The sequence below is a fragment of the Chenopodium album genome, chromosome 8 (genome assembly GCF_948465745.1).
Source record: "Chenopodium album chromosome 8, dcCheAlbu1.1, whole genome shotgun sequence".
Lineage (NCBI taxonomy): Eukaryota > Viridiplantae > Streptophyta > Magnoliopsida > Caryophyllales > Amaranthaceae > Chenopodium > Chenopodium album.
Genome location: NC_137841.1, coordinates 70,355,262 through 70,371,698, shown reverse-complemented (window position 1 = coordinate 70,371,698; position 16,437 = coordinate 70,355,262). Strand labels below are relative to the sequence as shown.

General features: G+C 35.8%; 3 protein-coding genes and 1 long non-coding RNA gene across 4 annotated transcripts; 2 read left to right on the top strand and 2 right to left on the bottom strand.

Annotated features, from left to right (window-relative positions):
- LOC145642173 (uncharacterized) lies at positions 1–1,684 on the top strand. The gene is made up of 2 exons (XR_014115654.1): positions 1–378; positions 1,124–1,684. It is a non-coding gene; the product is annotated as an uncharacterized LOC145642173 (long non-coding RNA).
- A 184-nt stretch (positions 1,685–1,868) lies between these two features.
- On the bottom strand, positions 1,869–2,928 carry LOC145642172 (thylakoid lumenal 19 kDa protein, chloroplastic-like). The gene has a single exon (XM_081693269.1). The coding sequence runs from the start codon at positions 2,801–2,803 to the stop codon at positions 2,066–2,068; it is 738 nt and encodes a 245-aa protein (XP_081549395.1). The 5' UTR covers positions 2,804–2,928; the 3' UTR covers positions 1,869–2,065.
- A 506-nt stretch (positions 2,929–3,434) lies between these two features.
- LOC145642170 (putative RING-type E3 ubiquitin transferase C3H69) lies at positions 3,435–11,749 on the top strand. Its single transcript, XM_081693267.1, has 8 exons — positions 3,435–3,672; positions 4,218–4,305; positions 4,409–5,184; positions 7,170–7,239; positions 9,314–9,402; positions 9,480–9,540; positions 10,367–10,442; positions 11,401–11,749. The coding sequence occupies exons 1-6, from the start codon at positions 3,662–3,664 to the stop codon at positions 9,514–9,516; spliced, it is 1,071 nt and encodes a 356-aa protein (XP_081549393.1). The 5' UTR covers positions 3,435–3,661; the 3' UTR covers positions 9,517–9,540; positions 10,367–10,442; positions 11,401–11,749.
- Positions 11,750–12,561: 812 nt separating this feature from the next.
- Positions 12,562–16,264, bottom strand: LOC145556462 (coumaroyl-CoA:anthocyanidin 3-O-glucoside-6''-O-coumaroyltransferase 2-like). Its single transcript, XM_081618113.1, has one exon. It carries the CDS (start codon positions 14,173–14,175, stop codon positions 12,697–12,699), a length of 1,479 nt encoding a protein of 492 aa, XP_081474239.1. The 5' UTR covers positions 14,176–16,264; the 3' UTR covers positions 12,562–12,696.
- Between the last annotated feature and the right edge of the window lie 173 nt (positions 16,265–16,437).

Genomic DNA, 16,437 nt, shown 5'->3' with positions numbered 1-16,437 from the left:
GTTGAAAAATGGTGGGCCTGTTATCGAAGCTCATGCATTACTTTCATCTTTGGCCAACACCAAACCCATGAAAAAAAAAATAAAAAAAAAATGGCACAGACACAGACACAGACACAGTATTACTGGAAGAATCTGATATCCACTTCCTTCTCGTCTCCAATTTGTGGTTTCGAACCATTACAATTGGCAGCACGTTTCATCTCCGAAACCATCGCCCTGTAATCATCTGCTGCTCTTACTCAAATTCAGACACAATTTCAAACTCAAATTCAAATACAAATACAAATTTGAAGAAGAAGCTGTGCTTGAGATGCAATACTCTGTATGATCCTCGTCTTAATTCTCCTACTGCTTGTTCGTTTCACGGTCATATCACCGGTTTGTTTCTATTTCCTTTTTTTTCCCCCTCCAATCTCAATTACTTGTATTTGTTCTTTCCATTATACCGATTTCAACGTTGTGTGATTTATTGAGATTTGAACTAGTATACTTGCTTATAAATATATATTTATTTTATCTTTGGACTGATTTTAATCAGATTTTTTTTTTAATGCATGAAAAATGCAAATAATTAAATACATGATTTTGTTATGCATTTCTAAATTAACCGTACAGAGGATCAGTTCAGAAAATACATCAAAATGTTATAGGCTTGCAATAAGTAGTATCAATAAAGTTTGTAATAATCACTTTTAATAGTCTTGAATAGGGAAATTATATTTGGAGCAAATTTGTACACTAATCTGTTTAGTGTGTGTGTTTTTTTTTGGAAATTAAAATGAATTTGCACTTTTGCAGTGAATGAATCAATGTATTGTCATCCACATCGACTAGAATGCACATCTTATATAATGTACAACATTTTCAATCATTAGTTTTCATGAAAAACCACAACTGCAAATTTATACATTTCTTCATTGTAAATAGTGTAGATATCTAAATACATAACCTTATTATTTGAACTTTGCTTCTATTATCAAGTGAAACTTGTAGAATTTGAATTGATCTTGATTCTTTGACATTTGCACCACTTTTTGGGTTCAATTCACAATTTTTAACACGCATGCTACATATATATAAGACATGGGGAGAAAACAATACTGAATTCATGTTCACTTGACAGGGGAAAAGGGATTATTTTCACTTGCTCCACCACACCAGGGTATAGACGGAGAATGGACTGACGGCTCCGGCGTCATTGTCTACAAGTGGAATGAGGTAAACAACCGGCCTAACACTGGTAGCGCAAACTGGAAAAAAAGATGGAGCTGTTGTTCCGAGTATGATGAAAAAGCACCACCTTGTCAACACGGATATCATGTCTCTTATGATGATGGTTTCACTATGTATTAACTAGATTTATGTCTATTTCACATACAAGACACAGACTCATGTTGACATCTCACAATAGTGAACCTTAGCTTGTACACACTTAATCTGAGTTTAAAATGGAATATTGCGAGCTCCATTTCAATCACTTCTTGAAATGCTTGAGCTTTCGTTACTTCTTTACATTGCTTATTACTTGTATTTGACTGATCGGTGTATGATCAGAAATCACTAGGACTAGAAAATTTGTTTTATACTTCGTATATATGGATTATGTTTATCTAAGTCTGTAAAATTGCCTTGTTCCTGAGTCCAATTTCATGAAACTATTACAGATTGACATATTGAGCTGTGCTGATGTTCTTATTGCTGTGCTTTCATATCATTTGTTTAGGGAATTGCTTCCTTGGGCTTTAATATAGTTGCTAGAAGAATTTGGCAACCATTTTCCATCCCTAATTCTATGTAAATCATCACTTAATTGGGAAGAGATCAGATAATACTAGTTACTTGTATAATATAGCAGCAAACACCATATATAATCCAAAAAGATTTAACCTGAAATTACTGCAGGAATTATGGTTTGAATAGATCGAGATACTCAATACATACAGAAAAACATGAGTAGTGAGTATATTTATGAATATGTGCCTCTAGCTCTAGATGACAAGCAATCAATCAACCAACTCGTAGGAATACGTACACGAACATAGCTAAGAAGAGGAGGAGGAGACGACTAGAGTAGAGTTTTGAAGGATTGGTGGAGGTGGCGGAGCATTTCCTGATCACGGTTCCATTCAGGGCTAGGTGCATTAACAAAATGAGCATACAGCTTATTGTTGGCACATGTAACAGAGATCAAACTATGAGTAGCAACACCATCAATCTCGTAATCGTAATACAGCTGACCATTCTCATCCCTCCTATCTTGAGAGGTAAGAGACTCAGCATTAGAAATCTGATCCAGCAAAAGAACGTCAGATAATGCTAAGTTATTAAGCACAACATCTTTAGGAATAGGATCAAGTTGCCTAAACCCTGATAAGAAGGTTAAATACTCTCTTTCAGTCTTCTTTTTAGGATTATAGAACTCACTGTCAGTGCCATTAGTACCTTTCTCTACTTTAGAAACAAGCCTCTCTTTCCAACCTTGAGGGACCTCATATGTGTACTCAGCTGAATCTTTCTTGCTCGAATTCCCACCATAACCTCCATAGTTCGCAGCGCTTGCTGCTGTACCGTAGTAGATGTTGTATGCAGCTGTGGAATCAGCCAGCGTTGGAGGGGGGCTGGATAGGACAACTGCAGCCGTTGCGATGGCTGTTAATGTGGTTGTTAACTTGTTATTAGAAGTTTGATGTGCTGCCTTGGATAAGGAGGTAATTGGTGTGGCCTTGGTTGGTGTTTGGGGTGGTTTTGTTAAGGTGGATGTGGAAGTGGAGACTAGTGCTGAGCCTGAGAATATGGTGGCCATGATGTTGTGGACTTGTGGCTAATGTTTTTTCCTTCCAATGTTTCTTCCTTATCCTATCTGCATTTTTTTTCCCTTCTTCTCTAGATTATGTTCTTATCCAATAAGATGTCTCTCTTGCCCTTTAGGAGATCCCAAAGCTTTATCAAATTTCGATAGGACAACCACTCGTTTATACTTTTTCGTTCTTTTTTAGTTGACACATTTTCTTTATTATATCTGACAACAAACAATTAACAAACACTATCTTTTTACTTTAAAATAAAAATCAACTAAAATGAGATAGACTTAGGATATGTTTTGATTTACTAAACTGAACTGTTAATGAGAGAAGAAAATTAGAAACTGAAATTAACTGAAGAGAACAAACTCTTAAATTAATTAACATGTACGTTAGATATTATAGGTTATCCTATCTAAATAATATGGAGTAGGAAAAAATCAGGAGGTAAGTCACGAGGTAAATAATATGGCCTAAGAGAATGACCTCAAAGTCACGAGGTAAGTTACCACCCATCTCACCAAAATTTGACGGCATTTTAATTTGGAGTAATAATTAACTGTCCACAATTGTAATCGGGCCCGGTAGTGTCGTTGTTGGGCCTTTTACATAAGAACATTGGACTCTTACAATTTCTCATATCGACCGCCAAAACAATTCCCCGCATTTCCAAATATCACATAAAAAAATAAAAATAAAATGAAAATTAAAAAACAAAAAGAAATATTGGGTTTGAAAAAATAGAAAAATTCAGGAAGAAGAGAAGAAACGGAAACCTAACCTGAATGGTGAAAGCTGAATAATATTATCTTCTTCCTCAATTCATTCCTCTTTCAATCTGTTCTTCCTTGATTATCGACATGTCCAATAGGTATACTTTCTGTTTATTATTAATTTTTATTCTTTGATGATAATTATTTTTATCATATTTATTTGTAATCTTTCAATTGATTAATTGAACTGCCTCTTGAATCTTGATATTGAGCTAAATTGATTTTTGATCAATTTTCTTCTAATCTTCGTTTTTATGATTCAAATTGAATTGAAATCGTAATTCATATTGGTTAATCAATTAATTTGATGGTATTTTCGTTATTTATCAATCTTTTTCTTTTACATTTATTGTTTATATTGGTAATATGATTCTATATACTTGTTTGATTTTGATTTCACTTTTTATTAATCAACAATCCAATCCAATCCTATCACCTACGCTATTTTCTGCAATTTCATTAAGATTAAGATATTTTTCGATATTTCCCTTGCTCAATAGCTGCGGTGCCTCTTGAATCTTATGCTGCATTGTTTGGTTGTTGTTTCCTTTTCGCCGTGATTATATTATGGCGCTATTGATCAACCTTAGGCTAATTCCGGCTTTTGTGATGTTTATGTCAATATAACTATCACTTATTATAGGCTTATCTGCAAGTTCTTTAAGCATGGAGCATGTCTAAAAGGGGAGCATTGTGAATATGCGCATGATTGGAACGCTCCTGCAAACAATGTAATTGATTCTTATCGCACTTCATTTTCAATGTATGTTAACTTCTTATTCATTTTCTTTCCTACAGTTTTTTCTTGCTCACTTTTGTTGTGCTTGCTTGTAGATTTGCACCTTTTATCAGAGAGGAGCTTGTGCTTATGGAAGCCGTTGTAGATATGACCATGTTAAAGTTTCTCAACCTCAGTCATCTGCTTCATCGTCGTCAACTGCCTACTCCGGAACAGAAACCCCTGAAATAACTACGAGTGGGATGGCTCCAGTCAGTCCAGTCTCCATTTTTCAACCAGAACTGTCGCCTTCAAGCAGACAATTCTTTCCTCCCAGCAAAGCAGCATGGAGTCAACAGTCTGATGTCTCTGGTACTGTGGAAGATGATTTGATTCCTCAACCTAGGAGTGATAGACTGGCTGATCAAGTTATTTGCTCATTTGCTGCTGCTGGACACTGCCCCAAGGGGGAGAAGTGTCCTCATATTCACGGGGAATTGTGCCCTACTTGTGGAAAACACTGCCTGCATCCTTATAGGCCTAAAGAGAGGGAGGAACATTTTCAAACCTGTGAGAAAATGCAGAAACACCTTGAAGCACTGAAACGCAGTCAAGAGATAGAGTGCAGTGTGTGCTTAGAACGTGTGCTCGCCAAGACATCAGCCTCTGAACGGAAGTTTGGTTTGCTATCAGAGTGTGACCACCCATTTTGTATAACTTGCATCAGATTTTGGCGTAACAGCTCACCAACCTCTGGAATGGATGTTAATTCCACATTGAGGGCTTGTCCTATATGTCGCAAACTTTCGTATTTTGTCATTCCAAGTGTGCTTTGGTATTTTTCGAAAGAGGAGAAAGATGAAATTGTTGACAGTTACATGGCCAAGCTTAAGTGAGTATTTTCTTCTCATTTTCTCGTTAATACTTTTTTGAGTTTGTTCAAAATATGATGGCATCTAGAGTTGGAGCCAGTGGAGGTGAGTTTCTTTGGTAAATTTTGGCCTTTGCATCCAAACAGGATATACTTCATGCTGTGTCTGGTTGGTGCAAATCTTATTTCTTTTTCCGAGGTTTGAGTTTTGGGGGGTTCCTTGGTCCATTTTTTTTAAAGGTCATTTTATGAGTGATAAAAACTTAATGAGTTATAACTAGATTGGTATATTGATGCTAGTGGAATTTATAAATGTCCATAATTCTCCATGTCTCCATAGGAATTTTGGGATTAGCTGTGTCAACTACACATGTAATGGGAATTAAACTCATGCTGTGTTAGAAGAGATCTAGTTCTAGCAACCCAATGGAGAGAAAGGGACCAGAAAGGGCAATAGCAGTTTTTACTACCTCCGTCTCTTTTGATTGTTACTTGTTTTCCTTTTTGATTGATCTAGTTCTTCTGATTGTTCTTGTTTTCCTTTTTGGAGAGAAAAGAGATCCTTTTTTTTTGTTCCATTTCTCAATTACCACCCATAGGTAATTAATACCCAATTTTCACCAATACTCAATTAGTACTCTTTTTCATTTTCAACCTCCAAAATAATATATTCCAATTTCTTAATCTGCTTGAAAACTATAAAGATGAAAACTATAAGTGCATCCCACAAATTATATAGAACTAGGCCTTGTTGATCTCATATCTATATACTTAAACTGTCTAGTAAAAAACTTAAAAAAGAGTACATAACTGATCTCATATTTTCTAGTTTTCTGTTTTTCCTCTCTTTTTTTTTTTCATATTCAATCTATAGCTGTAGCACACCCTTCACTTTACTTCCAAAAAAAAAAAAAAAAAAAAAAAAACCTGCAATGTCTGACTGACCCTCTGTCTCTTTGAAATTTTTATAATCTCTCTTTCCATATTTCATCTACTAAAACTAAAAGTATGTTGTCCACCTTTTTAATTAATTTCTCTAGTGTAGTGTTGTCAATAAACATCACTCTGTATCTCACCTGATAAATTTTATGTCTACCCCCACAGAAAAAAATAATGGAGTCAATGTTGAAACCTTTTGAGGCGAATCTTTAAGGTATAGAAAATCTTAAAATGGATTCCCAACATAGACTAAGTTCTTTATACATGGTTATGGAGGCACTCCTTCCTTGGTTCCATTGCCTGAGTTCAAGGTTAGTATTCAGTAATTTAGTAGCAAACTAGCATTCATGTCATCGTTATGCTGGCATATCCCAGGTACTCTTACCCTTCCAGAACACCTCCAACTTTGTAAAATTGTTTTCTTATCTCGTCTACTGAAAACCTGAATTTGAAATGCGTTTCTGCCTCTGCATTCGTTTCTTGATTGTCTCAATCATATTACTCTGTGATTCAAAAATTAAGTGGTAAGACGCCTTCATGTATTGCAGGATCCCCTTAAAGTAAAGGAACAAAAGAGTTGCTCTTCCACTCAGCAAGCATAGTAGTTTATTAATCTTGAACATCCAAGTTAATCAGGATACTCTAATAGTCTAGTTCTCTGTTTATGAAATCATCTGTATTCAGTACACAAACAAAAAGACATAGGAAATTTAATGTATGTAAGGACATAATAAGTAAACAAGATAGGTAAAAGGAGATAAGAATGGTGGTCACATGGATTATTTTTGCTGCTCAAAAATAGATATCTAAGGTATCTGGGCTAGGCACAGTATTGCATCTGAATTTAGCTGATATCATTGCGTTCTGAATGCAAGTATATGCACATGTTCCCTCTTTGTGTTCTTTCTTGACATTGTGTATATTTGTTGATTCCTACAGCCTTGCCGTTTTTATTTTTTTTTAATTTTTATCTTTTTTTGTCCTCCCTAGTAGCTTTGTCCTCTGGTATTATTTTCTGGTTTTTAGTCTTACAATTTAACCTTATGTTTTTTCTATTCGAATTTCAGGTCCATTGATTGCAAGTACTTTGATTTCGGCAGTGGTTCATGCCCTTTCGGAACTAGTTGTTTTTACAAGGTATGAACAACCATCAATTATTCTTTCAAGTTTATTCATTTAGGCTTTGGAACCTTGTAATACTGCAGTTACTTTGGAATTTGGATGTCATTTTTTTACTTTAAGATCTCATCTCGCATGATGGTCAATGCATTATTATGTCGCTCTCTTAAGTAACACCCTGCCTTTTCTGCGTCATTTTGGTAGAACAAGTTTTGTTCAGTGGGGACAGTGGGTTTCTCACCATTGCTTCTTTGAATTGGAGGGTAAAATAGTTAATTTACAATTGCTTGCTTGTCTGTTTCCTTCCTGCTGTTTATGATGTTATTTTGGTCAGAGGAATTCTCGATGATGTAAATCTTTTCCATCTTTTACGTATCCATTTAAACAAAGTTTAGCTCAGGTATGTTAGTAGCTTTTGCATCTAAACAAAGTCTCTTCTCTGAAACGTTAGTAGCTTTTCCATCTTATGCTTTCCATTAATTGCTCTCAACTTGTGAGTAAGGTACCTTGTTGTGTACCAACACATGGTCTGGGAGGTTTATTTTTGGAGAAGAAATTTAAATATGTATTAGTAAATGTGGTATGAAAACTTGGAAGATGACAATGACCGTAAGGCGGATCCAATAATGTGTCATTGCCAGCTTATATATTTATTATGCTTATTGTGAACTCTTGTATCAATCCAGTGATAGGATCATAAGAAGAAGCTAAATTAGACAACATTGGTGAGTAATAGAATAATGTGTCATTACCAATGTATATATTTAAGTGCACCTAGAAATGCTGGAATTCGGTACAACCACACCCAAGTTTTGGATGTCTCATTCACTTTGTACATTATCATATTCATTAAATCCACTTTATAAACATATATTTTGTGGTGCATGCGAAAGGGAAGAATGTAAACAATGACAATACAAAATTTGCCTCTTACAATTGTAGAGTGAATGACCATTTGACCAAAGCTTCAAGAGCTGGAGAAAATTGTTCTGTGATTATAATGATAAAGGTTTTCCTTAACTAAAGAAAAGACAATTATAAATACTTTTTAATACCTGGTAGACCGTTTTATGTCATCATAGACTCACAGTTGGTTATGATGCCATATTGATTGCTGATGACTTCAAAATTTTACACATTCACTAGATCCAAAATCCACTTGAAGCAGCAGCATAAATTAGTTTACTTGGATTTGTTCAAGCTAAGTGTCCTGAAAATTCAGCAGCTGTCTTCATAGTTTATTTGTTTAGGTCCATGGCTGAAAGAAGTTTTAGGTTTATTGCTTTCTATAATGGTAGTGTACGGCTATTATTTCCATCTTGGAGAAACAATTATTGTCAGGAGAGTCAGGGCAATATTTTGCCATTTACTTGAACCTGTTTAACTCAGGACAATATTTAAGTGGATTTTTATTCTTTTGCAGTGCTCAGTATTTGATCCATATATGTTTTTCTGCTTGCTTTATTAGCTATGTATGAGAGTATATTATGATTTCTTTATCATGCTTCTTGGCTAATTGATCATAGAGCCTGAATGGGAGAACATTGAAAATTTGATAAGTCTGAAAACAATTGTCTCTTCGGATTTTAAGAATTGTCAGCACTCAGAACCATGACAGCCAGCCTGGACAACGATCTTGAGTTCTCCTTTTTGATACTTTGAGTAGTCCTGATTAAGCTTTTGTCTGGTGATTAGGCCTAACCAAGGCATCGATTTTTTGAGCGACGAGATTTTGAAATCTCCTATTTGTCTCAGTTGGCTTTGCAAATTTTAGTTTGACATCCTTCTTTCTCCTTTCTGGCTCTCTTAAAATAAAATCCAAGTCTGTTCTGGGTCTTTTTGTGTGTGCGTGTGAATGGAGAACACCTTTTTTTATCCGAATATGACACTAGGGTCTAGGTATTTTAGCATATTCTATATCATTTGCCAACTTAATTTTTATGAATGATGTTACAGCGAGTGTTGTTTTTTTTTTTTTGAGAGAGTTAAGGATAAGTCTCTGAACTAGCTAACCTTTACTCCAGTTATTGTTAATGTGCTGTGTTGTTTGGATTCTAGATAACCCAGTTTTTTGTTTTATCTCTCCTTTCAGCATTCATATCGTGATGGCAGTCTTGAGGAAGTTGTGCTACGTCATCTAGGGGCTGCTGATGGTGAAACTGTAATAGCAAAAAATATTAGGTGAGGAGCTTTCCCTTCTTGAATATCAATTTGAAAATTTGCCTGTGTATAGCTAACTTTGATTTTAATGATTTCAGCCTTGCGGACTTCCTCAGAAATTTGCATATAAGCTGAACCAAGTTTGGGAAAGTTTCCAGTGTGAGTGCTATTTTTGGACTACATATAATTACCTAATTGTTAATGCAAGATTTACTGGACTATGATGTATGGGCAATCCAGTAGACTGGCACCCTTTGAATCTTTTCATGCCCCCACCATAACCTTTGAGAAACTAAGTTGCCATTAACATATAGAACTCTTCTTGTAAAGGGAAAAAATGAGGGCAACTCTGGATATGCAGTATTTAGGTGTGCTGTTGAAATGAATTAAGGATTATAGTTCATGGTGACTAGTAAATTGCCATTATATTCCTTTTACCATCTAATCACATTCTTATAGTATCTTCATCACGCACAGACAATCAGTTTTTTGAAAGAACCTTTCTGATATTACTGCAGTAGGATTTGACCTCCAAATTTGAGATGGCAGCCATCCCAATGTAGGGTTGTGGCATTTAGGGGAAGGAGTTTGATGCTTTTGGCTTAAGAAAATCCACACCGGCCTCACATCATACTTGCAAACAATTACTGACATGATCATTTTTGTTAACAATGTGCACTATGCCACTATTTGCTGTCAATGTGTTGGATAGGATGGGAACTTGAAGTTGTCAGCCAACACAAATTGTCTTTCTTTCTTGTCAATATCAGCTAACACCTAAGTGTTCTCTAGTTTCTCTAGTTAACATCAAACACATCCTAGTGGTATTTCTTGATCCTTGCAGCTGTGTTCTGAAGGGTGGGAGGCATCATAAATTTGTAGTTGGACAATGTGCTTGCCAGATTTTTATTTGAATATTTTGGGAATTTGTCTTAATGCTGCAAGTTGATTGTGGTGCTTAACAAATTTTTCTTTCTGCTTTCAGGTTTGTATGAATCTTAAGGAAACATGTAAATTCTGGAGTATCTGAATCATAATATCAGATTCCAATGCATCTGAAGGTAAATGTATTTCTCATAACATAATATACGTTTTAGCTTTCTCTATATTTTAATCTGAGCAATACCTACCCATTCGACACAAAATGTTGATATCCTAATTGCTGCCTCATGCCTGGAATACTTCCTACTTCCATGAATTGACTGGCTAAACAATTTTTTAGCGCCTCCTTATCCTCAACAATAGATTTCTTTTGTCCCCTGATATAAATATCTTTGGCTATTTACGACTTATGAGTGAAAACTATAAAAAGTTGAAAACAGTCAAGGTTATTTTATTGTGACCACATGAATAACAAGCGATTAAGCGAGTCGAATTTTCAAAAACAAATGTATTCCCTCATTTACTAGCTTTTGCAAAACGTTTTAGTCTTTTAGGAGAATTATATAGTGTATTGGTAGGGACAGGCAAGGTGGTTTATAGGAGAATTAAAGGAGTACTTCGTAGGTTGTAAAATGAGAGAAATAATGAAGTGTAGAAGTGACCATGGGGAGTGATATAAGCGGGAACCAAATGAGAGAGAATTATAAATAAATTGGTGTATAATGTTTTCAAAAAGGGAATTGTCAATTGTGTCACTTAAAAACAACGGAGGGAGTTACGGTCCTTACAGAGTATTATTTTGCACGTCATTTTCTCTTGATGACATTTCCGGTGTTGGCCTAGCTAGTTTTCGTACTTGCATTTTCATTTAATGTGATTATCACCTAGACCAACCTTGCAGAAAAGTACCACAAGTTCTAGTTCCTTTATGTTTCTTAGTAATAGCTTTTGAACCTCGAATGGATACTAATTTGTTGATGTATTTTAATATGTAAATGCATTATATACGATAGTAAAATATTTGCCTTGGACTCTTTTTTTTTTTTTTTTTTTTTTTTTTTTTTTCTTGCCTTATCATTCTCTTGCATACATTGTCACATCGCTGATTTTGGTGTATTGGGCGAAATCTCGTGGCAGGATCGATCTCAGGCATGATAAACTGTATTGAAATTTTACACAAATTACATAAAGATTATACATCTACAGGTCCCAATGGGTGGCCTCTCATAAAGTTTTCATCTGCAAAGGATAATGTGAATGTAAGGTTGTTGTAATACAAGTTTCAGTACACATTATTTTGTACATGATTTTTGCCAATCATGGTCCCATTTGCTGCAAGCTGTTTTGGTTTCAGTTGTGAAATGAAAGTGTGATGTTGGATATTTATTATGTCTGGGACCGGAAATGTCTTAATCTTGTAGCAGTTTTGCCAGAACAATTTACCTTCAGGTGAACAATTAGAAATATAATTGTTGTATTGAATGAAGCCATTCTTTTAATTGGCATAACTTGAGAATTATATGATCTATTTTTCTGTGAAATTATAGTAATAATGTGGCAACTCTAAGGATATACACTTATACATTGAGATCATTGATTTAAAAATGATCAAATGTTGATTTTCAGAAGTTATACACTTATACATTGAGGTAAGTATAACGATGCTCCATATTATTATATTTTTCCTTGTAAATAAAACACCAAATATTGATCGAAGTGAAAAATGTGAATAGGGTAAAATAAAAATAAAAAATAAAAACTTATTTTTCTAATCTGATTTTTTTTTTAATAAACTAAAATTAATTTTATTGAATGATGATTAATTTTACTGTATTTTTATTATATTTCTTCTTTAAAATTACTGATTTTACTGAATTAAAATTATTTTTATTGAAATGAGTATTACTATATGTAACCTTCGTATTTATTTATTTTTTTTTGAAAGAAGTGTAACCTTTCTATTTAATTTTCTCTAGTATGTAACTTCTAAATTGCACAATAAACTACAATTTAATTTGTAATGGTTGTTGATTCCATAAATGATACGAGTAATTTGTTAGATTAAAAACTAGTTAAGCAATTACTACATCTCTCTTTCAATTCCCATAAATTTTTTCCCATTTTTTGAATTTATTTTAAACTTAAGATAATGTTTTCAGAATTTTATTTAAATTTAAAGTTATTTTTTCATTTTATATTTAAACAAAACACGAGGGATCGCCGAGCCACAAACTAGCCACAAACTAGTTAACACTCGAAAGAACAGAACAATATAGCCTAAAGCATGATCAGGGAATAGTTTTTGACAGTCTATAGTCTAACAATAAGGCTTTACTTATTACAATAAACGATGCTGGACAATGGAATACATACTGTACAACGCCATAACTCGAACTTTAACGCTCTCGACAAGCAAGTAAAGGATAGCCAGCCTCACTGGGCAAAAACACGAAGACCTTGAGTGAAGATAGATTGGAAGTCGACCATAATGAAGTTAGATAAAGTCAGCCCTATCTCAATTCCACTTTTCATGTCTCTGCTCTGCGTAAGAGAGATGGCTCTGGTTCCATCAATTGAAATTTCCTCTATCTTCTTTGGCTTCCCCCACCCAAAATCCGTCTCATACAGGTTCACCTTGGGCGACCCAACCACATGAATATGATCTTCAGACTTAATTAATGTCTGCCATTCAGATATCCACCTCTCAGCTCCTCCTAAAACATCACTGTCCAACATCTTCACGGTTTGCCCAATTGCATCAGCAGCTGCCAACATGCCCTCACCTTCCTTCAGTAACTCCTCCCTCATTGCTACTGCCCGTCCAAACCCGACACAGTTACCAAAATACTTAGCAGATACCTGATAGGGTAAACGAGTAATACCACCTGCAATGAATCCAAAGTACATCGGACCCTTTGCTTTGGCTTTAGTAACAAAACTGTTTTGGACCTGGGCTCTTAAGAAACAGGTCCACACAAAGGCACACGTGACGACGTAGGGTGACAAGTGAACAGGGTACGACCTGTTGAGCTTGTCACACTGAGCTTGTAACCATCGTTTAGCATTAGCAATATCAGCTGACCCCATGACAAATGTGGACCGGAGTGAGACATGAGCAGCAGCAGGAGGAGGTAGCATCTTCATGGACACGGTTGGATGGGACTCCGACCCCAACCACTGCTCCAACATTATGGACTGAAGTCCATTAGAATCGAGAATCACAGACCTGTCAAAGGAGGCAGGGTAGGTTGGGGCAAGTGAAAAGTTTAGATGACCAAACTTGGAGAAAGAAGCCCAAGTGTAAAGGAAGTTACTGAAGGTCCTCTGATCACAAAGCACAGGATGAGAAGCAAAGCCAATGGAGAAACCAGAAGAAGGTGAGGGAAAGAATGTGATCTGAACGGCTAATAAAGGAACCGGGGAAGCAATGATAGTGGAGGACGCAATTGTTGGCAATGAGGGAACCAATTGTTGAAAGATATGAGCAGACTTGTAGGCATAGCTGCTTAAATCATTAAAATCAGCATCACACAGCGCAACAGTCAAACCAACTGAATCTGATTTCCCATTCTCCGTCAAGAAACTTAGATTATCTAGGAGAGAACGTGTAGTCGTGAGTTTACCGGCAAAGGGAAAGAAATATTGCAAGGCAGACGAGAGGGAGTGTTTGAGTCTAGGGAGGATGTTAGAACTGAATTCCAAAAAAGAAACAGGTACAGGTGCAAGTTGAAAGAAAAAGAGAGGTTGGAGTGGAGGATATTGAAGCCAAGGAATGTCAAAGAAAGTCAGAGGGATTGAATATGAATGTGGAGTGGTGGTGGCAGGTGGGGGGGAAATGTAGGATGACTCAGTTATTTGGACTGCACTACTAACACCAACACCATTAATTAAAGACGAAGGAGCCATTACCATATACAATATTGTCCTGCTGCTAGTGTACAACCTCCAGTCCCTCCTTAGTCTTTATACAACACACGCTGGCTGATAAAAGTGATCCAGCCAGCAATCAGAGCAGTTTGACAAGAGCAACTGATCTCAAATCTCCACCTCAGAAGGGGAGGGAGGCAAGCATCAAACAAGAACCAATTATAGCAGCAATAATTTGTACTACATAGGCCTACACTAGTATAGTGGGGTATTCAACTGTAAGAAATCACAAAATCAGACATTCGTGAAACATATGATTTTTGCGTTTTACTCTCTAGAGGCAGCTAGGGAAAGTTTGAATTTGATCATTGAAAACAAAATTAAAGGGTACCTGTCCATGTTAAATAAAATAGACTAAAAGATGTGATTGGAATATTATTTATACCCTAGAACAAAGTAATAATAATGTAAACTTATAAATCATAGAAACATTATTGATAATATTATTGATATTGAATCAACTACTTTCTGGGGAGCAATCTACTTGACTCCTTTACATGACATCCTCATAACATATTTATATCATGGCTTCCACTAAATGCCAAATACACGAATATGACATGAGTGTAAAATAATATGCCTGCTAGAAGCCTATCTAGCTCGACTCAGCCAACATAAGTTGGCAAAATCTTGTATCAACTTCTAGATTCCCATACTACATCAAATATTACTCCTCCGTCCCTAAATTAAAGACCAATTTCTAACATTTTATAACTCACATAATCAAGAGAAATGGGACTCTAATAAAAGGACGGAGGGAGTACTAACTTTGTAACCGTGAATCCTACAAATTAACCCAATGCTACCTTCACCAAATTCGGTATACAATTAGATATAGAGTTAAATTATATAAACATACATGCTATCTTTTCAACCCCTAAAAAGAAAAGCATTAACATGGATTATTAAAACGAGATAAAAAGATATGATAATTGATCCACAAGATTTAATTTAATTAATGTAGCAACGAAAAGATAAAAGACTAGTATTGTTGAAGTAATCAAAGATTATAGAAAAGCGAATAGATGAAAGAGGAGCACAAACCAGCAAGACATAAGAAAGAAATCGCACGAAGGCGAATAAAGAAGAGACGAAGTTGCTTGGAAATTTGCATAGTACTAGTCAACAACTGAAGACGCCCAATTTGCTCCATCTTCTGAAAGAAATGCATGGATTTCAGCGATTGCCTTAACATAAAGGCCATCGAAAACGGAAACCCGAAAGCCAAAGCACTCATTACAAACAATTGAGCTGAAGAATTAGCCGTAGTAGTAGCACCAGAAGCAGCAGCATTGGTATAACAGTAGCAATAGTATGTGCCAATCCCTAAATGAGCCAGACCTAATAAAGCAAGAATTCCGGTAACATTGTACATGGTTTTGAGTAGAGATTGTGTCACTTCCCTGCTTTCGTTTGCGAGAGGCGATTCATCCTTTTCCACTGTTGGACCTTCAATCTCCTGATGCTTCGTGTTCGGGCTAGGGTTAGGGTTAGGGTTAGGGTTTGGGGTCGGAGTCGATTCGGATGAGAAGTGAAATCGTTGAGGGAGAATTGCTGTTTTCGGCGATTTGTCAAAGTTGAAATCAAGATTAAGATTGAGATGATGATGATGATGATGAAGATGAAGATGAAGGAGCTTCTGCTGCTGCAATTGCGCCATTGTAGTTGCGATTGGAAGGCATGGATTAGCGAGTGAGGTTGTGGCGGCGGAGTGTAGTGGTGGCGCAGAATGACGATAGTGCCGGAGAGATGAGTGGTTGTTGAGGAAGAGGGAAGTGAGATTGTGAGTCCGAGCTAATAAGCTTCTTCTGCTCATTTTTGGTGATGAAAAATGAAGAGAGATAGAAATATGTATAATGTTTATCTATGAATGAGAGAAGAGAGGAGAATTGCAGAGGATCGGCTGAACTGTGTGCGTCAATGGTGAATTGGCTCTTATTGCACCACCACTTCAACAATAACCTCCGTCAAGCCACACACTGGTAATTAAAATGATTAAGCCTTTGAGTTGATTCAAATGCTCAGGAAATCAAGAGTTGTATTTCACTTTACCTACTCTACATTTTTGGTGACATGTTGGATCGAGTTTACTTCAAAATTGAAAAGTATGTTAAATCATTTTATTCACGAGAGTTAGAATTTAAATCAGACGTTGTCAATCGGATCAAGTTTTGATACCTCTACTTAACAGAGCAAACTAAGTGTGCATTATCAATTTACTAGGATTGATTGGAATTTTTAGTCACC